The sequence below is a fragment of the Trichechus manatus genome, unplaced genomic scaffold (genome assembly GCF_000243295.1).
Source record: "Trichechus manatus latirostris isolate Lorelei unplaced genomic scaffold, TriManLat1.0 scaffold00083, whole genome shotgun sequence".
Classification (NCBI taxonomy): Eukaryota; Metazoa; Chordata; class Mammalia; order Sirenia; family Trichechidae; genus Trichechus; species Trichechus manatus.
Window position 1 is genome coordinate 12,211,812 of NW_004444019.1, and position 24,947 is coordinate 12,236,758.

The 24,947-nt window shown below is 41.0% G+C and overlaps 1 protein-coding gene across 1 annotated transcript in view; it reads right to left on the reverse strand.

Moving 5' to 3' along the window:
• Positions 1 to 21,746, reverse strand: part of SLC17A5 (solute carrier family 17 member 5) — a 68,302-nt gene extending 46,556 nt beyond the window's left edge. The window contains exons 1-4 of the mRNA XM_004381380.2: positions 21,575 to 21,746; positions 12,160 to 12,353; positions 9,970 to 10,203; positions 1 to 83 (exon numbers count right to left, since the gene is read on the reverse strand). Of these exons, the coding sequence (XP_004381437.1) occupies positions 1 to 83; positions 9,970 to 10,203; positions 12,160 to 12,353; positions 21,575 to 21,668 (605 nt within the window). The 5' untranslated portion in view covers positions 21,669 to 21,746. The remainder of the gene's footprint in view (positions 84 to 9,969; positions 10,204 to 12,159; positions 12,354 to 21,574) is intronic.
• Between the last annotated feature and the right edge of the window lie 3,201 nt (positions 21,747 to 24,947).

The following is a 24,947-nucleotide window of genomic DNA, read 5'->3' on the forward strand; positions in this document are numbered from 1 at the left end:
TATGAAATGCTAAGAAGCTTGCTTCTTTCAAGAGGGGGAGCCCAAGAAGACCACATTGCATGCATGGCTGGAAATGTAACACCCTGATGAGGGAAAAGGATATTTTGATGAAACATAAGGTAGTTTTGTGAATGTTTTAAAATCAGTCAAGTATTCTGTTCAAACTTTCTGTTCAAGAATTTTATAGATAAGATAATGAGAAACTAATTTGCTCTGTAAACCTTCATCTAAAGCATAATAATAATAAAAAAAAATTTGGACACACAAAAAAGAATTTTATGGATAAGAATCAAACTAGAATCAGGTTCTGTCAAGTAAGACGTCTTTACAGGGTAAGTAAAAAAATCTTATAATGAAGTACTTTCAAACCCTGAATAAAGATTCGTGGATTCTGTGAACTGGTTTGAGAATTACAAGGTAAGGGTTACAGTAAGTTGAAAGTAATGTACTGAATGGTGACATAAAGGGTAACTCTCCAGATCAAATTTATTTATTCAGTGTATTAATGGCCTGAATGAAATAGGAATGTTACCTATTTTGAACTTTAAAAATACTGAACTAATACTCTGGGATACTGCAAGAAAATTCAAATTGTCCTTAATCAAACTAGATGTTGCCTGGCTACCACCAATGACTGCCCTGACAGGGAACACAACAGAGACTCCCTGATGGAGCAGGAGAAAAGTGGGGTGCAGAACTCAAATTCTAGTAAAAAGACCAGACTTAATGGTCTGAGACTGGAGGATCCCCAGAAAGGATGGCCCCCGGACTCTATGTCAAGCCAGCACTAAAACCATTCCTGAGGCCAACTCTTCAGACAAAGATTAGACTGGACTATGGAACATAAAATGATACTCGTGAAGAGAATGCTTCTTAGCTCAAGTAGATACATGACATTAAATGGGCAGTTCCTGTCCGGAGGTGAGATGAGAAGGCAGAGAGGGTCAGGAGCTGGTTGAATAGACACTCAAAATCAGGGGTGGAAAGCAGGAGTGTGCTGTCACAGTACAGGGAGAGCAATTAGGGTTACAGAACAATGTATGTATAAATTTTTGTATGAGAGACTAACTTGAATTATAAACTTTCATTTAAAGTACAACAATAAAAATAAATAAATAAATTGTCCTTAATCAACTGGAAATAGTCCTACAAAAAAGAGATGAATTAAATTAGAGTGTTTATAGCCTGATTTTTTTCTTGGTGATAGCCAGCCTAGTGAAAGGCAAACACTGACACGGAGAGGCAATGGAACTGTTGAGGCATGGAGGTTCACAGAGACACGCAGGTGAGTAGACAGCACTGGAGAGCGGGAGAAAACAGTTTTCAGTAGATTCAAAATAGTGGATTCACACCTCTCCTTAGCTACGCACTAACTGCAATCTCAAAAAGATTAACTAACCTTGAACTTCAGTTTCTTCATCTACGTGAAAGAGAGAATATTTTCTATCTTCCATGATTGTTGTAAAGATAGATGGTAGTTGTTTTTGTTAGCTGCTGTCGTGTTGGCCCCTGACCCATGATGACCTCATGCACAATGGAGCAAAACACTGCCTGATCCTGCGCCATCTCCATGATAGGTTGTGGACAGGATCATTGTGATCCATACGGTTTTCACTGGCTAATTCCTGGAAGAAGACTGCCAGAACTTTCTTCCTAGTCCGTTTTAGTCCAGAAGCTGCGCAGAAACCTGTTCAGCATCATAGCAACACACTAGCCTTCACTGACAGATGGGCGGTGGCTGTGCATGAGGTCCATCAGTCAGGAATTGAAAGCAGGTCCCTGCGTGGAAGGTGAAAATTCTACCACTGAACCACCACTGCACCCATAGATAAATGGTAGCTACTGTTATTATTAGGAAGCCCAGGTGGCGCAGTGGTTAAGTGCTCAGCTGCAAACCCAAACAGCGGTTTGAACCTACCAGCTGCTCTGAGGGAGAAAGATGTGGCTATTTCTGCTTCCGTAAGGTTTACAGCCTTGGAAATCCTATGCGGCAGTTCTACTCTGTCCTACAGCGTCGCTATGAGTCAGATTTGACTTGATGGTAGTGAGTTTTTGGCGGTTTACCGTTATTAATAATAGAAAGAAGGATAAATACTTTAGTAGTTTATACCTTCTGTTGATTCTTTCAAAAACAATAAAAGAAGAATGAAACACCAATGAATGGCAAAGACGATTTAGGCAGCAGGGCAAATCGATAAGAATCTGTATAACCATCTTGCCTAGTTTAAACAAATGTGAGGGAGAGAAAAACAAACCTATGCCTAGGGTACACAGGTAGAAGTTCAAAGCTAGAAAGGAAAAGAGATCATTGTATAAAGATGGAGGTGCATATTATCAACTGTAAAATGCAAAAGTGAAGCAGGAAGAAAAAGAAAGATAAGGAACTAAAATTTAAAAAATGATAAAAATCTTAGCAGGAGGGAAACAAACAAAAACCCAAACCTGTTGCTGTTAAGTCGATTCTGACTCATAGCGACCCTATAAGGGAGTAGAATTGCCCTATAGGGTTTCCAAGGCTGTAAATCTTTACGGAAGCAGACTGCCACATCTTTCTCCTGCAGAGAGGGTGGCGGGTTCGAATCGCTGACCTTTTGGTTAGCTGCCGAGCATTTAACCACTGCAGCACCAGGGCTCTTTTTAGGAGAAGGGAAAAGAGAGATAAAAATTAGTAACAACAATTCTAAAAGAAGCAGAAAGGCTAGAAGAACCAGAGAAATAAAGACAGACAGTTACATGAAATAATAAATTATTTGTGTTTAAGTTAGGGGACCAGACGAAAGGAAATACCAAATGATAACTAAAGAGGAAGTTACATGAATAACAACACATTTAAAACAAGGTAATATGATATCCATTGTGTAAAATGTGTTTCAGATCTGGGCTATCAACGACAGAGCAGAGATAAACTGTGGCAAAAGTACAAGAGGAAAGAATGCCTATCCTTTTTTTTCTTAAATTGTGCTTTAGGTGAAAATTAGTTTTCTCATTCAAAAACTGATACACAAATTGTTTCGTGACATCATGACACTGGTTGCAGTCCCTACAATGTGTCAGCACTCTCCCTCTTTCCACCCTGGGTTCCCCGTTTCCATTCGTCCGGTTCTCCTGTCCCTTCCTTCCTTCTTGTCTTTGCTTTTGGGCAGGTCTTGCTCATTTGGTCTTGTATCCTTGATTGATCTAAGCAGCACATGTCATTGTTTGTTTTATAGGCCTGTTTAATCTTTGGTTGGAAGGTGAACTTTGGGAATGGCTTCAGTTCTGAGTTAGAAGGATGTCCGGAGCCACAGTCTCAGGGGTTGCTCAGTCAGACCAGTAAGTCTGGTCTTTTTTGTGAATTTGAATTTTGTTCCATATTTTTCTACTGCTCTGTCCGGAAGCCTCTATTGTGATCCCTGTCAGAGAGGTTGGTGGTGGGAGCCAGGCACTATCTAGTTCTTCTGGGTTCAGACTGGTGGAGGCTGTGGTTCATGTGGTCCATTAGTCTTCTGGACTAATATTTTCCTTGTGCTTTTGGTTTTCTTCATTCTCCTTTGCTCCAGATGGGACGGGACCAACAGATGTATCTTAGATGGCCATTCACAAGCCTTTAAAACCCTAGACGCTACTCACCAAAGTAGGATGTAGAACATTTTCTTTATGAACTATGTTATGCCAATTGACCTACATGCACCCTGAGACCATGGTCCCCAGACCTCAGCCCCAGTAACTTGGGTCTCTAGGGGTTTGGATGTGTTTAGGAAGCTTCTATGACTGTGCCCCCAATATGCTCTATTATACATATAAATATACATGCTGTACATACAAATAGGAATGTAAAAATATCCACAGCCTAGCCTATGTATGTATGCATATGGGTATACTCCTAAACACCCTCCTTCCCCTATTCAGCACAGGTACCTGCCTGTAAGTTATTATTTTTTACTGCTGTTGTAGGGTTCAATATGTTATAGTATATACTATGGTTGCCTCTCTTTTTTTTTTTCCTTGTGTTCCTCTAACTGTCTTCCTTTGCCTTGGTCGAGTTGTGCTGACTTCCTCTATATTGGGCATTGTCTTTCCTTTCACCAGAGTTAACACCTGTCTAGCATCTAGTTAGTGATTTCCCCGCCCCACCCCATACCTCATTAACCAACCATGAAAGATGGTTTCTTTCTGTGTGTAAACATTTTCTTGAGTTTTTATAATAGTGGTCTCATACAATATTTGTCCTTTCATGATTGACTTGTTTTACTCAGCATAATGCTCTCCAGAGTCCTCCATGTTGTGAGATGTTTCACAACATGGATTCATCATTGTTCTTTATTGTTGCATAGTATTCTATTGTATGTATGTACCATGATTTGTTTATCCATTAATCTGCTGATGGGCACTTAGGTTGTTTCCATCTTTTTGCTATTGTGAACAATGCTGCAATGAACACAGGTGTGCATATGTCTATTTGTGTGACGGCTCTTATTTCTCTAGGGTATATTTCTAGGAGTGGGATTGCTGGATCATACGGTATTTCTAGTTCTAGCTTTTTAAGAAGTGCCATATTGTTTTTCATAGTGGTGGTACCATTTTACATTCCCACCAGCAGTGTATGAGAGTTTCAGTCTCCCCACAACCTCACCAGCATTTACTGTTTTCTGAATTTTTGATCAGTGCCATTCTTGCAAGGTAATATGGTATCTCATTGCGGTTTTGATTTGCATCTTTCTAATGGCTAATGGGAGCCCTGGTGGTACAGTGGTTAAATAGTTATCTGCTAACCAAAAGGTTGGCAGTTCGAATCCACCAGCCACTCCCTAGAAACCCTGCAGGGCAGTTCTACTCTGTCCTATAGGGTCACTATGAGTCAGAACAGACTTGACGGCAACAGGTACGGGTATTGGCTAATGATTGCAAGCATCTTTTCATGTATTTGTTGGCTGCCTGAATGTTCTCTTTGGTGAAGTGTCTTCATGTCCTTGGCCCATTTCGTGATTGGGTTGCTTGTATTTTTATTGTTGAATTGTTGAAGTTTTCTGTATATTTTAAGAGATTAAACCTTTATCAGATATGTTGTTGCCAAAGATTTTTTTTCCTAGTTCAAAGCTTTCCTTTTTACTCTCTTGGAAACGTCTTTTGATGAATATAAGTATTTAATTTTTAGGCGGTCCCATTATTTAGTTTATCTTCTGGAGTTTGAGCAATTTTAGTTATGCTTGATATTATATTTGTGCCATAAATTAGGGCCCCTAGCATTGTCCCTACGTTTTCTCTCATGAACTTTATAGTTTTAGGTTTTACAATTAGGTCTTTAACCCATTTTGAGTTAGTTTTTGCGTATGGGGTTGGAGGTATGGATCCTGTTTCATTTTTCTGCAAATGGATATCTAGTTTTGCCATCACCATTTGTTGAAGAAGACTATCTCTTTCCATTTAATAGACTTTGACCCTTTGTCAAAGATCAGGTGCCTACAGGTGGATGGATTTATTTCTGGGTTCTCAATTCTGTTCCATTGGTCTATGTGTCTGCTGTTATATCGGTACCAGGCTGTTTTGACTACTGTAGCTGTATAGTAGGTTCTGCAATCTGGTGGTGTGAGGCCTCCTACTTTGTTCTTCTTTTTCAGTAATGTTTTACTTATCCAGGGGCTCTTTCTGTTCCATATAAATTTGGTGACTCATTAAAGAATGTTGTTGGAATTTGGATCACGATTGCATTGTATCTATAGATTGCTTTGGGTAATACTGACATTTCCACATTTTCACAATGTTAAGTCTTCCTATTTATGAGCATGGAATGTTTTTCCATTTATGAAGGTCTCTTTTGGTTGCTTGCAGTAGTGTTTTGTAGTTTTCTCTGTACAAGTCTTTTACATCTGTGGTGCAATGGATCGCTTTTATATGGCTTTTCTTGCCATGGTCTTATAACAATCACTTGGGTGGGACTGTGCAAATAGGGTAATTGTGGCCCATCAAGGGCATTGGTCAGTTTTGCCATCCCACTAGGCTTAAAAAGATAGCCAATTCCAAAGCAGGGAGAAGATCTCACCACTAGCAAGGAAGAATAGCCAAGACCAGAGTGTGTCCTTTGGACCCGAGATCACTGCACTGAGAAGCTTCTAGAACCAGGAAACCTCCTGGAACCAGGTAACGAGAGAGAGAGCCATAATGCTGAAGGCAGTGAGATGCAGTGGCACAGAAACGGCGACAGGAGAGACTGGCAGGAGATGGTGTGGTGGGTTTCCAGGCCTGTGGAGCAAGAAAGCTGAGTGCCTTTGGGCTAAGGCTTACTGGCGGAGTGGGGTGTCTCTAGGCACTTACTTATTGGCAGAGCTAAAAGAGCTTTGTAACACTTGCCTGAGCAGGGCAGACGCTGAGGATCAGAGAGAGGCGTGCCTGCAAGCACAGCCGAGAAAAGGCTGTCCTGATGGAAGAATTGTATCCTGAGTGGTCTTGAACCTGAATTATAACCTGTTATTTCCCTAATAAACCCCATAATCATAAGTATTGTCTGTGAGTTCTGTGTGGCCATTGCGATGAATTATCGAACTTAGTAGAGAAGTAGAAAGTGCCGTGGGAGGGATGGTGGGTATCAGAATTGATAAAGGTGGTGGAGAGAGGAAGCAAGTCTGACCTCTGCCTCATAGGAATCAGCCTTGGGCTGCTGATTTTGATTCTCCTTCCCCCTTGTGAAGAGAGAGGTCAGATGCTGCCCTCACGTCATTTTTACAGTTTGCTTGATATATTTTTTTAAATTTCTTTTTATTGTACTTTAGATGAAGGTTTACAGAACAAACTAGCTTCTCATTAAACAGTACACATACTGTTTTATGACACTGGTTAACAACCCTCTCCCTTCTCGACCTTGGGTTTCCTATTACCAGCTTTCCTGTCCTCTCCTGCCTTCTAGTCCTTGCCCCTGAGCTGGTGTGCCCCTTTAGTCTCGTTTTGTTTTACAGGCCTGTCTAATCTTTAAATGAAGGTGAGACTCAGCAGTGACTTCATTACTGAGTTAAAAGGGTGTACAGGGGCCATATTCTTGGGGTTTCTCCAGTCTCTGTCAGGCCAGTAAGTATGGTCTTTTTTTTTGTGAGTTAGAATTTTGTTCTACATTTTTCTCCAGCTCTGTCTAGGACCCTCTGTTGTGAACCCTGTCAGAGCAGTCAGTGGTGGTAGCCAGGCACCATCTAGTTGTACTCAGTCTGGTGGAGGCCGTGGTAGTTGTGGTCCATTAGTCCTTTGGACTAATCTTTCCCTTGTATCTTTAGTTTTCTTCACTCTCCCTTGCTCCCAAAGGGGTGAGACCAGTGGAGTATTTTAGACAGCCACTCAAAGGCTTTTAAGACCCCAGATGCTACTCACCAAAGTAGAATGTAGAACATTTTCTTTATAAACTATGTTATGCCAACTGAGCTAGATGTTCCCCAAGACCATGGTCCACACAGCCCTCAGCCCAGTAATTGGGTCCTTCAGGGAGTTTGGATGTGTCTATGGAGCTTCCATGACCTTGCCTTGGACAAGTTGTGCTGGCTTCCCCAGTATTGTGTACTGTCTTATTCTTCACATCTATTGTCTATTTAGTGTTTTTTCTTCCCCATCCCTCCCTCATAATGACCAAAGATTGTTTCTTTTGGTGTGTAAGTCTTTTCATGAGTTTTTATAGTAGTGTTTTCATACAATATTTGTCCGTGATTGACTTACTTCACTCAGCATGATGGCCTACAGATTCATCCATGTTGCGAGATGCTTTACAGATTCATCATTGTTTTTTATAGTTGCATAGTACTCCATTGTGTGTATGTACCATAGTTTGTTTATCCATTCATCTATTGATGGGCACTTAGGTTGTTTCCATCTTTTTGCTATTGTGAACAATGCTGCAATGAACATGGGTATGCATACTCTTTATTGTGTGCCGACTCTTTATTTCTCTAGGATATATTCCTAGGAGTGGGATTGTTGGATCATATGGTATTTCTAGTTCTAGCTTTCTAAGGAAGCGCCATATCATTTTCCAAAATGGCTGTATCATTTTGCATTCCCACCAGTAATACATAAGAGTGCCAATCTCCCCACAGCCTCTCCAACATTTGTTACTTTCTGTTTTTTTGATTCATGCCAGTAATGCCAGGGTGAGATAGTATCTCACGGTGGTTTTGATTTGCATTTCTCTAATGGCTAGTGATCGTGAGCATTTCCTCACATGTCCATTAGTTGCTTGAATGTCTTCTTCAGTAAAGTGTCTGTTCATTTTGTCTGCCCATTTATTAATTGGATAATTTGTCTTTTTGTTGTAGAGGTGTTGGATTTTCGTGTAGATTTTAGAGATTAGACCTTTATTGGATTTGTAATAGCCAAAATATTTTTCCAGTCTGTAGGTTTTCTTTTAACTCTTCTGGTGAAGCCTTTTGATGAGCATAAGTCTTTAATTTTTAGAAGATCCCAGTTATCCAGCTTATCTTCTGGAGTTTGTGTGTTGTTAATTATGGCTTATATCCTGTTAATGCCGTGTATTAGGGTGTGACGGTTAAGATTGTATGTCAACTTGGCTAGGCCATGATTCTCAGGGTTTTAACAATTGTATAATGTTGTGATCACTTCCCTGTTGAAATCTGATATGTGATTACCCCCATGATGGAATCTGCTGAGCGGTACCGGTGGGGGTGGGGCCTGTGGTGGCTCACTGCACCCTCAGCCTTCATCTCTCTGCCCTCTTCCAGCTACTTCCTTCCTGCTCACCTTGCCCAGGTTTTTGGCTTGTTCCAGACCCAGCAGCTGCCTCCTGTTGTCTCATCTCCGGTTCTTGGGACTTGAGCTAGCAGCTTATCTGTTGATCTCCACAGCGTGTGAGCAAGAGTCCTGTTCCCCGACCTGCTGATCTTGGGTTTGCCGGCCTCTCCAGCTACATGAATCAGGAGAAACCTTGCGGTCTTGTCTGCTGATCTTGGAATTCGTCGACCTTCACAGCCTGTGAGTGGGAACCCTGCTCTCTGACCTGCCGACCTTGGGTTCGCCAGCTTCTGCAGCTGCATGAATTGGGAGAGGCCTCTACCTTAATCCACAGACTTGGGACATTCTAGTCTCTACAATCACGTGAGCTGTTTCCTTGACATAAATCTCTCTCTATATGTATTTATACGCTTTACTGGTTTTGCTTCTCTAGAGAACCCAGCTTAAGACATACGGCCTCTAGCGCTGATCCTATTTTTTCTTAAAGGATCTTTATAGTTTTTGGCTTTATGTTTAGGTCTTTGATTCATTTTGAATTAGTTTTTGTATATGGTGTGAGGTATGGGTCGCTTGACATATATTTTTTTACATCCTTTGATTTTTAGCCTTTTTGTCTTTGTGTCCAATGGTGTCTCTTGTAGGCAACATATTGATGGATCATGTTTTTTTTTTTTTTTTTTTTAATCCATTCTGCCACTCTATCTCTTGACTGGTGCATTTAACCTGATTACATTCAGTGTAATTGCTAATAGATATGCATTTACTGCTGTCATTTTGTTATGCTTTTCTTTTTCGGTGGTATTGACAGTTTCTTTGTTCCGCTTAATTTTCTGTGCTGAATTCTTTTTCTTCATGGATTTTCTTCTCATTTCCTTTGTTTTTTGTCAATTTTGTGTTTACTGAGTCTTTTTGATTTTCTTCGTTTTGGGGGTAGGTTTGTTAATTTTCTTTGTGGTTATCAAGGGATGCCTATCTTAATGGTTTTAATATACCTATCTCTTAAAATATGAGCTATTAACTCTCTTCTGGAAAATATTCTCTCTACTCTTTGAGTAAAACTTCAAATTTTGGGGTGCTTCTACTTGAGACCTTATTGACCACAAACAAAAATCTACCCAGGTCATTTTTTAAGTCAATCCTTTCTCTAATTAAAAAATAAATCCTTGTTATCTTCTAATGTTAATTTTTGGTTCATATTCATACCAAAGAAGATCTTTAAGAAAAAGACAGAAGTAAAACAAAAGAGTAAAAAAAAAAAAAAAAAATTACCTCTCCAAGTCCTTCTAGTGTTCTGACTGCAATGAGAAATCCAACTCCTAAATCCGCAGCAAGGGGGGTAAACACAGTGAAGACAGCAGTGCCAAGGATCCCAAATCCTAGCAGCAGTTTACCCCCTACTTTGCTGGCAATATAGCCTCCAGGAATCTGTGTGATGATGTAGCCATAAAAAAAAGAACCAAGAATCCATCCTTGAGTTTCTGCATCCCATTGGTACCTTTTACCCTGTAAGGAGTAGGAGGGGGGAAAAAACCCTTTAAGATATTGACTTAACAGCTCCTTTCTCTCATCAGTAGGTAAATATGAATATAATTTTGAATCACTGCTTTAGACTGAGGAACATGCACACCTTCTAGTAAGCAGGCCAGTCACCAGAATACAGACATACAGTTTCTAGAAATAAATGGAAGACAACTGAAAATCATAAACTTCAAGATTTGCTATTATGAAATTAGACTATAGGATGAGTTGTGGAGGATTTGTAACAACCATGACCAAAAAGGCTTAAAAAAGAGCCATATGCTTTATCTAGAAAGCTATTAAACAGGATACTGTAGTGGCTGAGCTAGTCTTTGGAGGTAGACAGGCCTAGGTTTAAGCCCAGCTCTGTCACTTACTGGACGTGTGATATGGGAAGATTAAATGAAAAGGGCACATAAAATACGGCCTGACACACAATAAATGTTCACTTAATGTTGGCTACTAGTATGTATACACATAGATGATTAATACTGCTCCATTTCAGACCAAGTACTTGAACGAGCATATGGAAAAATAAAAAGAGCAAGAATTTAAACCAGGCCATAAACTTCATGTAAATGGGAACTGTCTTTTACTTAGTAGCAGCACACAGTAAGGTAACATAGAGATTTAATGACTGATTTGAATACTGCTATCTTTAATGCAAGTAACTGTATACTCAAGCTAATGGGTCAAGAAACATTCCAGGATTTTTTTACTGTCAATGTAAGCCAGCTGAAGATATGTAGCTAGATCAACAAAAACATTTGCCCAAGAGAAAGATACAAAAGCAAATGTCTAATTATCCTTGCTTAGAGTACCAATTTGCAGCTTATCTGTGGCATTCTAGGACTTCGTGAACTGCACAGCAGTGCTGTCCCTGAACGCCATAGGCTGGAGTAGGGAAAGTGAGAGATGGGTACTCAGATATGTTATTCAACATTATTAAAGTCAAATATAAAGATTTTTGATAAGTCATTATTTTGTGTGTATGCTTGTTTGGAGAGAAACCCTCCTCCCTGCTTGACGGCTCCCCTTAGTAAATGACACAGGCAACTCATTCAGGTGTGAAGTGGCTCCTTCATAAGCACTGAAAATGAGTGAAAGTACATCCATAAAAAAGGACACTAGCTTTTTCTCCCTACATTGTCTCCCTTTGTGATAAGCAAAATTAAATACTTAAAGTGTATAAAATCCAGAGCTTATCTTTATCTTCTGGATAAATGAACACGCAGTTATGGATTCCACTGTAACATAGAACAGGCAAAATGACTTAAGCAGCTTAGGCTGTTGTTAGGTGCCATCAAGCTGATTCTGACTCATAGGACCTATGTGACAGAGTAGAACTGCACATAAAGTTTTCTTGGCTGTAATCTCTACCGAAACAGATTGCCAGGTTCTTTTCCTGCAGAGCCGCTGGGTGGGTATGAACGGTCAACCTTTCAGTTACCAGCTGAGCGTTTAACTGCTGTGCCACCAAGGCATATATATATTTTGGAAAAGAATATCCTAAGAAATTCACCAGTTTTTATTTTTCCATCCTTCAGCTGATACTATGTAAGGTCTCCTGCAACAGTAACCCTATAAGTGAAACACCTCTGAAATAATACTCCTATAAAAACGATTTAGCAACCTATTAAACAACCCAATTTACTATGCCAAACAGGTTTTTCCAAATTCCCTTCCAGGATGTTATGTTTATATAGGGGACTAAAGAACTACATTTCAAAGGGATCGAGCTGTATTCTAGCACAGCGGCAATAGCTGCAGTTATGTTATTGTCCACCCAGTTCCTGGGAAAACACAAAATGAAAGTGATTTAGAGTAATCAGGGAGACAGTGCTTACGGTTTCTGTGGTATGAAGAGAGATCTTTCAAAGTTTTTACTATGTGGTATTTTATAATTAATTAAAAATGCTTGCTTAAAACAATGGCACCTACCGTTTGATTATGAACTTTTATGGGAACAGAATGCTCTGGACATTCACTGGAAGTGCTGTTCTCTGCTAAAGTTGTATTTGAATTTACCATATCCACTAATGCAACACTCAGGTTCACACGTAATGCATAGACAACGAAGAAACCAAAAAAGGCCAAAAGTGCTAAGTTGTAACGAGCAGAGCAGCACACCACAGCTGAAATAAAGATTGAGGAAAACTTTAATTAAAAAAATAATCAGATGACATTATCTAAACCACTAAAGTTAGGTTAGTTTTTAGAAGTGCGTAAATTAATAAATCATGACTATTTTCCCAAGAATATCCTCAGATTAAGTATATCTGAAAACATTTATCAAAAAGAATTCGTTCCCCGTATCTGTGCTGTTGTTAGGTGCTGTTGAGTCAGTTCCGACTCATAGCAACTCATAGAACGAAACACTGCCTGGTCCTGCACCATCCTCACAATCGTTGTTATGCTTGAGTCCACTGTTGCAGCCGCTGTGTCAATCCATCTCATTGAGAGTCTTCCTCTTTTTCGCTGACCATCTGCAGTTTTCATAAAAATTACCCATGAAAACCTGAGCTGTAAGACAGTTCATTAAAATGTAGGGGTAGCAGCTTTATCAACCTTGCTCAGAAAAGCCTCTATGCCAGAGTCAAAACTGAACCCCTAATCCCTGGCTGGGGTTCAGATGGCAAAGACATGGCATGGAAAAAATAGGTAAAAGGATTTAATGGCATCATTATCCCTGAAAAACTATATAAAGCATCATCAGTAAGTACTTACTAGCCACAGTATATAGAGTCCTGACTATAGGTTAGTAGCCATCTCAATGTAAATGCACCACAGCAAAAAAAAATTTACTGCCAAGACTAGGGCACGAAATCACTCCTGATAAATTCCTTACCTTGAAGAGTATCCTCAGAGGTTGGGTTTGAATGAGCAGCTGTAATAAATACTTAAGACTCTCCTAAATGAAAAGTATTTAAGAATCCAGAAGCAAACTTGCAGTATCTATGCTAAGTTTCTGTGATAGCTGCTCAGTAGTTATCACACTTAAAGGGCCCAGGAAAAAGGGAAATAAGTGAAGGCAGAATGGTACCACAATTTAAAAAAAAAAAAAGGCAGAATAGTTTGGAGGAACCATTGAAAGAAAGGTCATGTGAAAGGAGGAACTTGATCTATTTTTTACTCTAATTGCAGGCATATGCACATATTTTCTTTTTACTTCTTTTACTGAGTTGCAGAATTGAAAGAGGATGGGAATTCAGGGAGCAAACTAGGAGGGATGATCCCCTCAGAAAGAAAAACAGGTATAATCCAAACACTAAGTTGTTTGATAAATGCCTGCTGAAAGATTTGAACAACCATTTCATTTAGTAATGACACATTAAACATTAAATATGCATATATGAATATAAAAGAGCTCTGGTGGCACAAATGGTCAAGCTCTTGGCTGCTAACCAAAAGGTTGGTGGGTCAAACCCACCCAGCAGCCCCACAGGAGAAAGATCTGATGATCTGCTTCCATAAAGATTACAGCCTAGAAAACTCTATGGGGGCAGTTCAACTCTGCCCCATGGGGTTGCTAGATCAGAGTCGACTCAACGGCATCCAACAACAACATATGAATATATGCGTATTTTTATTTGGTAATGACACATTAACATTATGTGTGTGTGTGTGTGTATTCCCCTATTCAAGAATCCTGTTGTTTTTATTGACCTATCTCAAACAAAAATACATTTTTCAGAGTATAAGCCTCTTGGTGATTCTCAACTAATTCAGACTGAAACCTTGATGAATATAGCACAACTATACTTAGGTATGGACCCCTGGTGGCACAGTGGTTAAGAGCTCAGCTGCTAACCAAAAGGTCAGCAGTTCAGGTCCACCAGCCGCTCCTTGGAAACCCTATGGGGCAGTTCTACTCTGTCCTATAGGGTTGCTGTCATGGTTTGAATTATGTCCCCCAAAAAACATGTGTATCGGTTTGGCTGGGCCATGATTCCTGGTACTGTGTGATTTTCCTATATGTTGTAAATCCTGCCTCTATGATGTTAATGAGGGAGGATGGGTGGCAGTCGTGTCAGTAAGGCATGACTGGATCTACAAGACTGGATTGTGTCCTGAGGCAATCTCTTGAGATATAAAAGACAGAAGTGAGCAGAGAGACAGGGGGACCTCATACCATCAAGAAAGCAGTACCGGGAGCAGAGCGCATCCTTTGGACTGGGGTCCCTGCGCCGAGAAGCTCCTAGTCTGGGGGAACATCGATGAGAAGGCCAAAAGAGAGAGAAAGCATTCCCCTGAAGCTGACACTCTGAATTTGGACTTTTAGCCTACCTTACTGTGAAGAAATAAATTTCTCTTTGTTAAAGCCATCCATTTGTGGTATTTCTGTTATAGCAGCACTAGATGACTAAGACAGTTGCTATGACTCGGAATCAACTCGATGGAAATGGGTTTTTATACTTACGTATATATTAATATATCCTAATATATTCAACTCACTTTTCTATAAGCCCTCACACATTTAACAACTGCTATCAATTTTTCTCTGAGCAAGATTTTCATCTTTCAAAAGAGAACTTTTCATTTGTCATTCTTGAACTCTTTATTCAGTGATATAGCTATTAGAATTTTGGCCCCATTACCACAATTAGATCCAGACCTTTGATAACTGTATTTCTAAGGCTCCATTGATGCTGTCCCTGTTGCCTGAATCTGACACATTTGCTGTCTGCTCCAACCAAATGGCCAGCTAAAGACAGTCTGGATGCTGCTAAGGCACGTTTTCTAGGTGTTGCCGTTGAGTAGATTCTGACTCACAGCAACCCTATAGGACAGAGTATAACTGCACCATAGGGTTTCCAAGGCTGTCAATCTTTATGGAAGCAGACTGCCACATCTTTCTCCCTCAAAGCAGTTGCTGAGTTCGAACCGCCAATCTTTCGTTTAGCAGCCAAATTAATATCCATTTATGTGGAAACACAAAATCCCATTAAAATGGACCCAGTTATTTCAGTATTAACATTCATTATCACAACATGACCCTAGGCTGTTTCCCTTCATTCTCTAATAGGGCTGCTCTCTACTAGCATTCCTTACCTAATATTTAAGATTATATTCATACGTAAAACATAGTTGTGAAACTCAAGCCTTATGTAATTGAATCTTGACTGTAAACCCTCTCTCCCCAACAGAATATAGAGGCAAAAACAAAACAAAATGAAAACAAAGCACAGGAAGCATGAGATTATCACTACCGTAAACTAGAAAACCCAAGTTCTGATATAGCATTCCATGCTCTAGTCTAAGCATTTTCTATTGACTCATTTAATCCTCAGAATAACCCTATGACTTAGGTATTTTCCTTATAGATAAGTAAAGCACAGAAAGGTAGGTAACTTGATCAAGGTCACATAGCTAGTTAGTGGTGGAGCTGGGATTAGCAGTCAGGTGCTATGGCTCCAGACTGATGCTTTGCCCTTAAACGCAAAGAAATGTCTTAGAAACCCTAAAGTTGATTTCTCATAATATGAATGAGGACATCTTTGGTACAACTGTATTTTGAAAATTTACTTAATTGAATACAAGAGACATCTCATTCATAGAACAGAAATAAACCTTCAGTTGGTGGAAGATTGAGGAATGAAGAATTTTTATGTGTGGTGAAGGGGAAGCTTTGCTCTTCCTTGCCTAATTCCCTCCTTTCCTCTTACTAATATTAGGCAGGAAAGCCTATAGACTTCCTGTTGTTTATTAGCATTGAGCCACTCTTCCCTCATCATTTTGGGTGTACCTTTGAATTCCACGGGGCTCAGTAGAAGCAAATGTTGAGAAGCAAACCACAGTTGGGTTAAAAAAAAAAGGCTGTCATCAAGTCAACTCAGACTTATGACAATACTCACGTATTTCAGAGTAGAAATGTGCTCCACAGGGTTTTCAACAGCTGGTTTTTTTGGAAACAGATCATCAGGCCTTTGTCTCGAGGCACCTCTGGGTGGACCTGAACTTCCAACCTTTTAGTTAGCAACCAAGAGCTTTCACTACACCACCCTGGGATTCCATAGTTGGGTTAAGTTACTAAGAATTCTGAGTCATATTATTGTATCAGTCTGGGAGATATTGATTCTTAATGACACTAAAGAAGCATATCCTAATTTTAGCTGTCTTAATAAGGAAACACTGCATAATTTAAAGCCATGTCTCCTTATTTATGACAGAGGTGGAAGGGTGATTTTCAAACTGGTTAGGGATCAGGTAAAAATGATTAAGCATTTTGCAAATAGGAATTTCTCGAATATAACACAAAGGTGGCAGTGTTGTGTTGAGGAAGGAAGATGGGACTAACTCAGAGTTCTCCTGAATTTTAGTCAATAACGCCCACGGAAGCAGCAGTCAAGAAATCAAATGACGTATTGCATTGGGCAAATCTGTTGCAAAAGATCTCTTTAAAGTGTTAAAAAGCAAGGATGTCACATTGAGGACTGAGGTGCACCTGACTCAAGCCATGGTATTTCCAATCGCCTCATATGCATGCAAGAGCTGGACAATGAATAAGGAAGACTGAAGAAGACTGATGCATTTGAATTATGGTGTTGTTGAAGAATACTGAATATACCACGGACTGCCAGAAGAACGAACCAGGGCTTAAAACCAGTTCATTCCAGTTGGAACCCCTGCTGAGAATTTGCATTTCTAACAAGTTCAGCTTCTTGCTGAAAATCTGCATTTCCATCCCAAATACACTGAATCGGAATCTATATTTTCATAAGATCCCCAGGTGATACTTATGTATAACTTCCTGGGAACTTGTTAGAAATGCAAATTCTCAGCAGTGGTTCAACCCCCAAACTGGTTCAAAGCCCTGGAATGAACAAATCTATCTTGGAAGAAGTACAGCCAGAATGCTCCTTAGAAGCGAGACTTTGTCTAACAAACTTTGGACATGTTTTCAGGAGGGATCAGTCTCTGGAGAAGGACATCATGCTTGGTAAAGCACAGGGTCAGCAAAAAAGATGAACACCCTCAAAGAGATGGACAGACAACGGTGGCTGCAACAATGGGCTTGAACATAGCCAACGACTGTGAGGATGGCACAAGACCAGGCACCATTTCTTTCTGTTGCACATAGGGTTGCTATGAGTTGGAACCGACTCCATGGATTCTAACAACAGTCTTTTTTACTTTATTGTGCTTTAAGTGAAAGTGTACAATTCAAGTTAGTTTCTCATACAAAAATTTAATCATACATTGTTATGTGACCCTAGTTGCTCTCCCTGTACTGTAACAGCACATTCCTTCTTTCCACCCCAAATTTCCCATTTCCATTCAACCAGCTCCTGACCCTCTTTGCCTTCTCATCTCGCCTCTGGACAGGAGCTGCCCATTAAGTCTCATGTATCTACCTGAGCTAAGAAGCACAATCTTCATAAGTATCATTTTATGTCCCATAGTCCAATCTTTGTCTGAAGAGTTGGCCTCGGGAATGGTTTTAGTTTTGGGCTAACAGAGAGTCCGGGGGCCATGTCTTCTGGGGTCCCTCCAGTCTCAGTCAAACCATTAAGTCTGGTCTTTTTTTTTTATTAGAATTTGAGTTCTGCACCCCACTTTTCTCCTGCCCCGTCAGGGACTCTCTGCTGTGTTCCCTGTCAGGGTGGTCATTGGTGGTAGCTGGGCACCATCTAGTTCTTTTGGTGTCAGGCTAATGAAGTCTCTGGCTTATGTGGCCCTTTCTGTCCCTTGGGCTAATATTTTCCTAGTGTCTTTGGTGTTCTTCATTCTCCTTTGCTCCAGGTAGGTTGGGACCAATTGATGCATCTTAGATGGCGACTTGCTAGCATTTAAGACCCCAGATGCCACTCACCAAAGTGGGATGAAGAACATTTTCTTAATAAACCTAGATGTTCCCTGAAAGCAGACCTCTGCCCCTACTACTCTGTCCTTTCAAGTGTTTGGTTGTATTCAGGAAACTTCTTAGTTTTGGTTTAGTCCTGTTGTGCTGACTTCCCCTGTAGTCTGTGTTGTCCTTTCTTTCACCTAAGATAATTCTTATCTATCTAGTTAGTGAATACCCCCTCCCTCTCTCTCCACCCTTGTAATCATCAAAGAATGTTGTCTTATGTGTTTAAACCTTTTCCTGAGTTCTTACAATAGTGGTCTTATACAATATTTGTCCTTTTGTGACTAAATTCACTCAGCATAATGCCTTCCAGATTCCTCCATGTTATGTTTCATGGATTCACTGTTGTTCTTTATCATTGTGCACTATTCCATTGTGTGAATATACCATAATTTGTTTATCCATTCGTCCGCTGATGGGCACCTAGGTTGTTTCCATCTTTTTGCTATTGTGAACAGTGCTGCAATGAACATGGGTGTGCATGTATCTATTTTGTAACAACAATAGTCTTTAATAAGGCTACAGCCACACGCAATCTTTGCAAGTTATTAACTTCTCTGGCCCTCAGTTGCTTGGGTATAAAATGAAGCTACACTAAGGAGTAGTCAGTCTCTAAGATCTTTTTACTGCTGTAAAGTTTTATGACTACATTTCATCAGCCTTTTCTGAAAATAAACACAAAACTAGAAATTCAGGCATAGAAAAGGTACAGCTAATTTCATACTCAATTGCTCCAGAAACAAACAGAAAAGGTAACCAAAATGCATGTAAACATATGGAAAGGGAAGTTTCAAGGACTGCTAAAGATTTACTCCTTCAGGTACCAAATCTTTTTAAAAATAATTCTGAATAGATTTAAAAAAATTTTTTTTTTAAACAAGCTTTCCATTTTCTTAAACTTGTAAACTGACTATACAGAACATAATTTAATCTTAGAAAAATAAAAATAAAAAATAGCTAAGGGTAACCTTGTTTCCTACTGGACCTGTACGTGGCAGATATTATTACTAAAACCAGGAATTCACCATTGAGAGGTAAATCAGATAAGCCCTGCCACCTCCTACTGTTAGCTGTTATACCTGTCTTTGTCTTTTCCATCTCTTCTCTCCTGGAGCTCTTCTCTTGCCCTTAAACTTAGCATACAGCTTAAGTGGGCCTAAATTTAAAATATTGTTTACTAATGCAGTATCTTATAACTGTAGGCTTCTCCTCTATAAACACTTTACCACATTTTAAATAGCAAAAATAATGTGTTGCTGCTATTTCTATTTCACTTGCTCTCTAGTAGTTATGGAAAGAGTAAAAATAAGAAGGGAAATGGCCATAATGCAGGTAGTCACTTCAAGCCAGGAAAAACAGAGCTAACAGCATAAGCTCGATACACTCAACCTGTGAATCAAGCAGGGATGGTTTTTAAAAGCAATGTTATGAGCTAATTTTTTTCCACCAGCTTTACTGAGGTATAATTTACATACAAGAAAACACACCCATATCAGGTGCACTGCTTGATGAATTTTGACAAATGTATGCACCCGTCTACCTCAATCAAGACATAGAACATTTCCATTACCCCAAAAAGTTTCCTAGTGGCCCTTTGCAGTCAGTTCCTTCCTACCCACAGCTTCCAGACAACCACTGATCTACTTTCTGTTACAGATTAATTTTGTGCTAGAACTTTATATTAATGAAATTATACATTAACATGGTGGCTTTTTTTTTTTTTTTTGCTCAGCATGTTTTGAGACTCATACACATTGCTGTGTATATGACTACTTTATTCCCTTTTATTACTGAGCAGTGTTCCATTGTATGGATAGACCACAATTTGTTTATCCGTTCTCCTGCTGATGGACATTTAGGTTTTTTCTAGTTTTTTTTACTGTTATGAATAAAACTCTTATAAACATTGAGTGGTTATATGGTAATATATGTTTAACTTTAAAAGAAATTACCAGTTTTTTAAAGTAGTTGTACAGTTTTTACACTTTTACCGGTAATGTATTAGAGTTCTAGTTACTCATATGGTATACTAAGTCTTTCCAAGACATTCTGGTGGGTGTACAATGGCACCGCATTGGGGTTTAAATATGCATTTCCCTGAAAATTAATGACGTTTAACATTTGAGCGGAATTTTGATTATATACACACACACATATTTTTCCAACTGTCACAGACTATAGTAGTCTCTAGGAGTATCTTTATTATGTTTTCTTTTGTATTTCCATACTACATTATTTTACAGAAGACTACAGACTTCTAACATGATAAACCACAAAAAAGTTCAGTTTATTAAGCTAAATCCGACTCCCAGGTAAAATGTTATCACTACAGTACAGTAGTTACATTTAACATTGACTGAAATAAGTCCCCAGCAGCAGGATGGAGCTATAATGCTCCCACTTCTACTGCCACCATATGGTAATGTTAAAAACATAGAGATACCACACAATTATACTGTGGCGCAGTGGTTAAGAGCTACAGTTGCTAACCAAAAGGTCAGCAGTTTGAATCCACCAGCCGCTCCTTGGAAACCTTATTGGAATCGATTTGGCGGCAACGGGTTTTGGTTAAGAAAGTCAAATTTCCAAAATCACCTTTTTCTCATGCACACATCTTTGGTAAATATAGAATGCATGCAGATTTGTTCTTTACTTTTAACTACTTTTAAACAAGCTACATTACACAAGTATCAAATACCAAAGTATTTAAATTTTCCCAAATCCAGGGAAGACAGTTTTGAAGTACCTCTTCTATTTGTTGCAAGACCTTTGGCAAATTACTTTAACGATCTATAGCTATCTTATCGTTAGGATAACTGAACTGTTTCCTAACTCAAACTGTAGACTGCTAGACGTGGGGGCGGGGGCGAAGGCGTATGTGCAGTACTTTTAGTCCCTCACTGCACAGTTTCTAGATACTCGCCGGGTTATGCAATAATTGCCCTCCGCAAACTCACTGTTAACTTTAAGGTTAATTCGGTCCTTTAAAAGAAAAAAACCTCTAACTTTTTTTATCGTGATAAATCCAGTCCGTTTTTGACTTCTCTTCCCGTCCAAGAAGCTACCAAATCACATGCTGGCCGATTTGCAGCTGCGGGAACCTGGCCGTGACAAGAAGGAAAAGCCAGAGACTCCGCCGACCCTTTACCCATCCACTGATTTGAGGTTTCTCTCCCAGTCTGCTCCACCGGGTCCCCAGCCTAGCACTACCGAAAACCACCGAGAGCCTAGCGCAGCCGGCGCCGGGCCGCTCCCTGCCTCGGCGCCGCTGGGCTGCACCTGCCGAGGCCCCCGCCCGCGCCCCCCATCCACTAGCCCGCCGGGACCGGGGACAGCTGGGGAAGGAAGCGTCTTGGTGGGGTCTCAAATGGGCTCCCCCTCCTCAGGGCCCCTCACATAGAGCAGCTGTGGTCCCGCCGGCAGAGGGCGCGGGCGCTCTGGCCACAGCCACCCGCCCCGAGACAGCCGCCAGCCAGCCCGAAGCCCCTCGACGGTCCCGCCGCTCACCGGCTTCCGCCCGCGGGGAGCCCTGCAAGAGGGGCGTGCTGTCCGTGCCTTCATCGCCGTCGTTTAGGGGCAGGCCGCGGACCGGGGATCTCATGACGACTCCGGTGAGTAGGTGCGTTCGCCACCGGGCCGAAACCAGGGCTCGCGACAGACACCCGAAACCCCGGGGCTAAGCTGGCGGGGCGGGGCGCGGCTGCTGGCGCTAGAACCGCCCCTCGGCCCCGTTGCGTCACCGCGGCCCGGCCTAGAGGCGGCCGGCTGACTCCGCCCCCGCGCCATCTTAGTTTCGGGCAATCTGAAGTGATTTTGATCGGGGTAGGCGGGGTGCTGGGAGTTCCGGCCAGGTCTTGAGTGCTCTGCGTTTAGTTGTTCAGCTCCGCCACCTCTAAGCTTGCCAGGCCGCAGATGTTCTTAGGCGGAATGTTCCTCCCTTTTCCGCTCCCTTGTAGAGACCTTTACTAACGCTCAAGGGCCCCTCTGAGAGATGGGAAGAGTGGGAGTCTGGAAGCCAGGCTGCGGGGATTTGAATATCGCATAATTGAGGGGAGGGCTTGGGCCGAATTTGGGAAGTAGATTGTATTTGACGCTCAGCTATCAGTATTAAGTTGCCACGAATATTAACAACCCTGATGCAATCTACCTCGTGGTGACATGTCTCTAAAATAGTTTTTGAAGTGGAAAAACAGTAAATGGGAACATTAAGCTGAATCTCATTAAACTGACGACTTTGTAGGTCAGAACAGTCCAATATTGGCAATATCATATAGTTTAACCTATAGAGTCCTGATGTGAGTGTGCGGTGTTTCCACAGGTCTAACTGAAACAGATTCCCCTGGTATTTGTTGACACTGAGAAAGAAGAGCTAGGAAAATGTACCAGCCTGCCATGGGCAGATCTGGAGCCGCTCTCCCGACCACAGGCTATCATAGGCAATATAGGCCTGGAGATAGAAAGAAAAATAAGGTGTGGTAGATGCCTTCGGAGAGGTCGGTGTAGACGGGGAAGATTCAGCCAACCGATTATTCAGTAAACCAGGCAAGAGGTCAGGTCCACGTGGAGCAAAGAGGAGGGGCCTTAGGCCAGCAGGAGATGGGGACTTCTGAAAGCATCCCTAACTTCAGGGATCAGTAGATGCTAGGAAAGCTTTCAAGTTACTTAGTTACTGAAATTAAAATATAGATTTTAAACTCTCTGAGGGGGGACTCCAGCCCTCTACTAGTCTTGTAGAGCAGTGCCGCTCAAACATGAATATGCACACAGTCACCTGGGAGATCTTGTTAAAATGCAGCTTCCCATTCAGCAGGTCTGGGGTGAGCTCCCAGGTGACCACACTTTAAATACTAAGGTTATAGCGATCCAGGGTCTGGGAATAAAGATTCCGATAGTCTTGAAAGATCTCTTCAAATTCAAAAAATGAGGAAGTCTTTTTTTTTTTACTTTGGAAGTTTTAGATTTACAGAAAAGCTACAAAGACAGTACGGACAGTTCCCCATATCCTTTGCCTAGTTTGACCTGTTATTAAGATCTTACAGTAGTATGATATATTTGTCATAACTAATGAACCAATAGGGAGCCCTGGTGGTGCAGCAGTTAACTGTTCGGCTGCTAACCAAAAGGTCAGTGGTCAGCAGTTTCAACCCACCAGCCACTTGGGAGAAAGATGTGGCAGTCTGCTTCTGTAAAGATTTACAGCCTTGGAAACCTAATAGGGCAGTTCTACTCTGTCTTATAGGGTCACTATGAGTCTGAATCAACTTGACGGCAGTGGTTGGTTGGTTGGTAATGAACCAATATTATCACCTAAAGTCCATACTTTATTTGGATGCCATATTACATTTAGTTGTCATGTCTTCTTAGGCTCCTTGAGACTGACAGTTTTTCAGTCTTTCCTTATTTCTGATGACCTTGGCTTTTTTGTAGTGTACTGGTCAGGTTTTGTAGAATGTCCTTCAATTTGGGTTTATCTGATGGTTTTCTTATAATTAAACAGGTTATGCATTTTTTGGAGGAAGACCACAGAGGTAAAGTGCCATACTTATGTCGTTTCAAGGGTATATGCTATCGCCAGGACTTATCACTGTTGATTATCATATGGCTGAGATAGTGTTTGTCAGGTTTCTCCACTCTAAAATTGCTCCTTCCCCCCCATCCTCTTTCCATACTGTACTCTTTGCAAGGAAGTTAGTAGGCACAGCCCACGCTTAAAGGGTGGGAAGTTATGATCCACCTCCTTAAGGGGGCAGAATTCTGTACAGGTATCATAGAGTAATGACCTGTACTCTGCTTAAAGTGAAAATAAAACAGATTTATTGAAAGAAAGACTGCTCCAGTGGGGTAAACGCTAGATCTCACAAAATGAAAATTAGTGCTTCTGGGGAGGAGCAGTTTCCTCAGAGATAGTCAGAGGCCTAAACTAGAAGGTTAGGTTATAGTATTCTGATTGGTTGCTAAGCAATTAGGAAGTGGGAGGCGGGACATCTCAAAGAAAGGGGGTGCTTTTGCTGGAATTGGTTTACAGAGCATATGTGGGCTAAGGGGATTGGATACCATGCATATTGCAGAGGTATGGTGGAAGAAGTATAACCAGAATGCTCCTTAGAAGGAAGGATGGCGAGACTACGTCTTACATACTTTGGACATGTTATCAGGAGGGATCAGTCCCTGGAGAAGGACATCAATGCTTGGTAAAGTACAGGGTCAGCGAAAAAGAGGAAGACCTTCAACGAGATGGATTGACACAGTGACTGCAGCAATGGGCTCAAGCATAACAACGATTGTGAGCATGGTGCAGGACCAGAAAGTGTTTGGTTCTGTTGTGCACAGTGTGGCTATGAGTTGGAACAGACTTGAGGGCGCCTAACAACAACAACAACGTGGTGAGTGAATGGTTGATTGTAGACCAGATCACCTTTACCTTGAAGTCCTTTGAAATGTAACGTCTCCGTTCTGGTTAGGGAGAGTGAGTTAGAGCCTAGGTGATTATAGAACAGATTTGAAGAGAGCAGATTGATAAAATACCTGGTTTAAGGCAAAGTCATTTCCTGAGGACATCTTACACGAAGGGTAACCATTTGAACAACGACCCCCAGGGAGCATTCTCCTAATGTTGTTGTTGTTGTTAGGTGCTGTCAAGTTGGTTCCGACTCGCAGGGACCTGTGTACAACAGAACGAAACACTGCCTGCCTGGTCCCACGCCATCCTCACAATCCTTATACTTGAGCCCATTATTGCAGCCACTGTGTCAGTCCATCTTGTTGAGGGTCTTCCTCTTTTTCACTGACCCTCTGCTTTACCAAGCATGATGTCCTTCTCCAGGGACTGATCCCTCCTGATAACATGTCCAAAGTATGTGAGACATAGTCTCTCCAACTT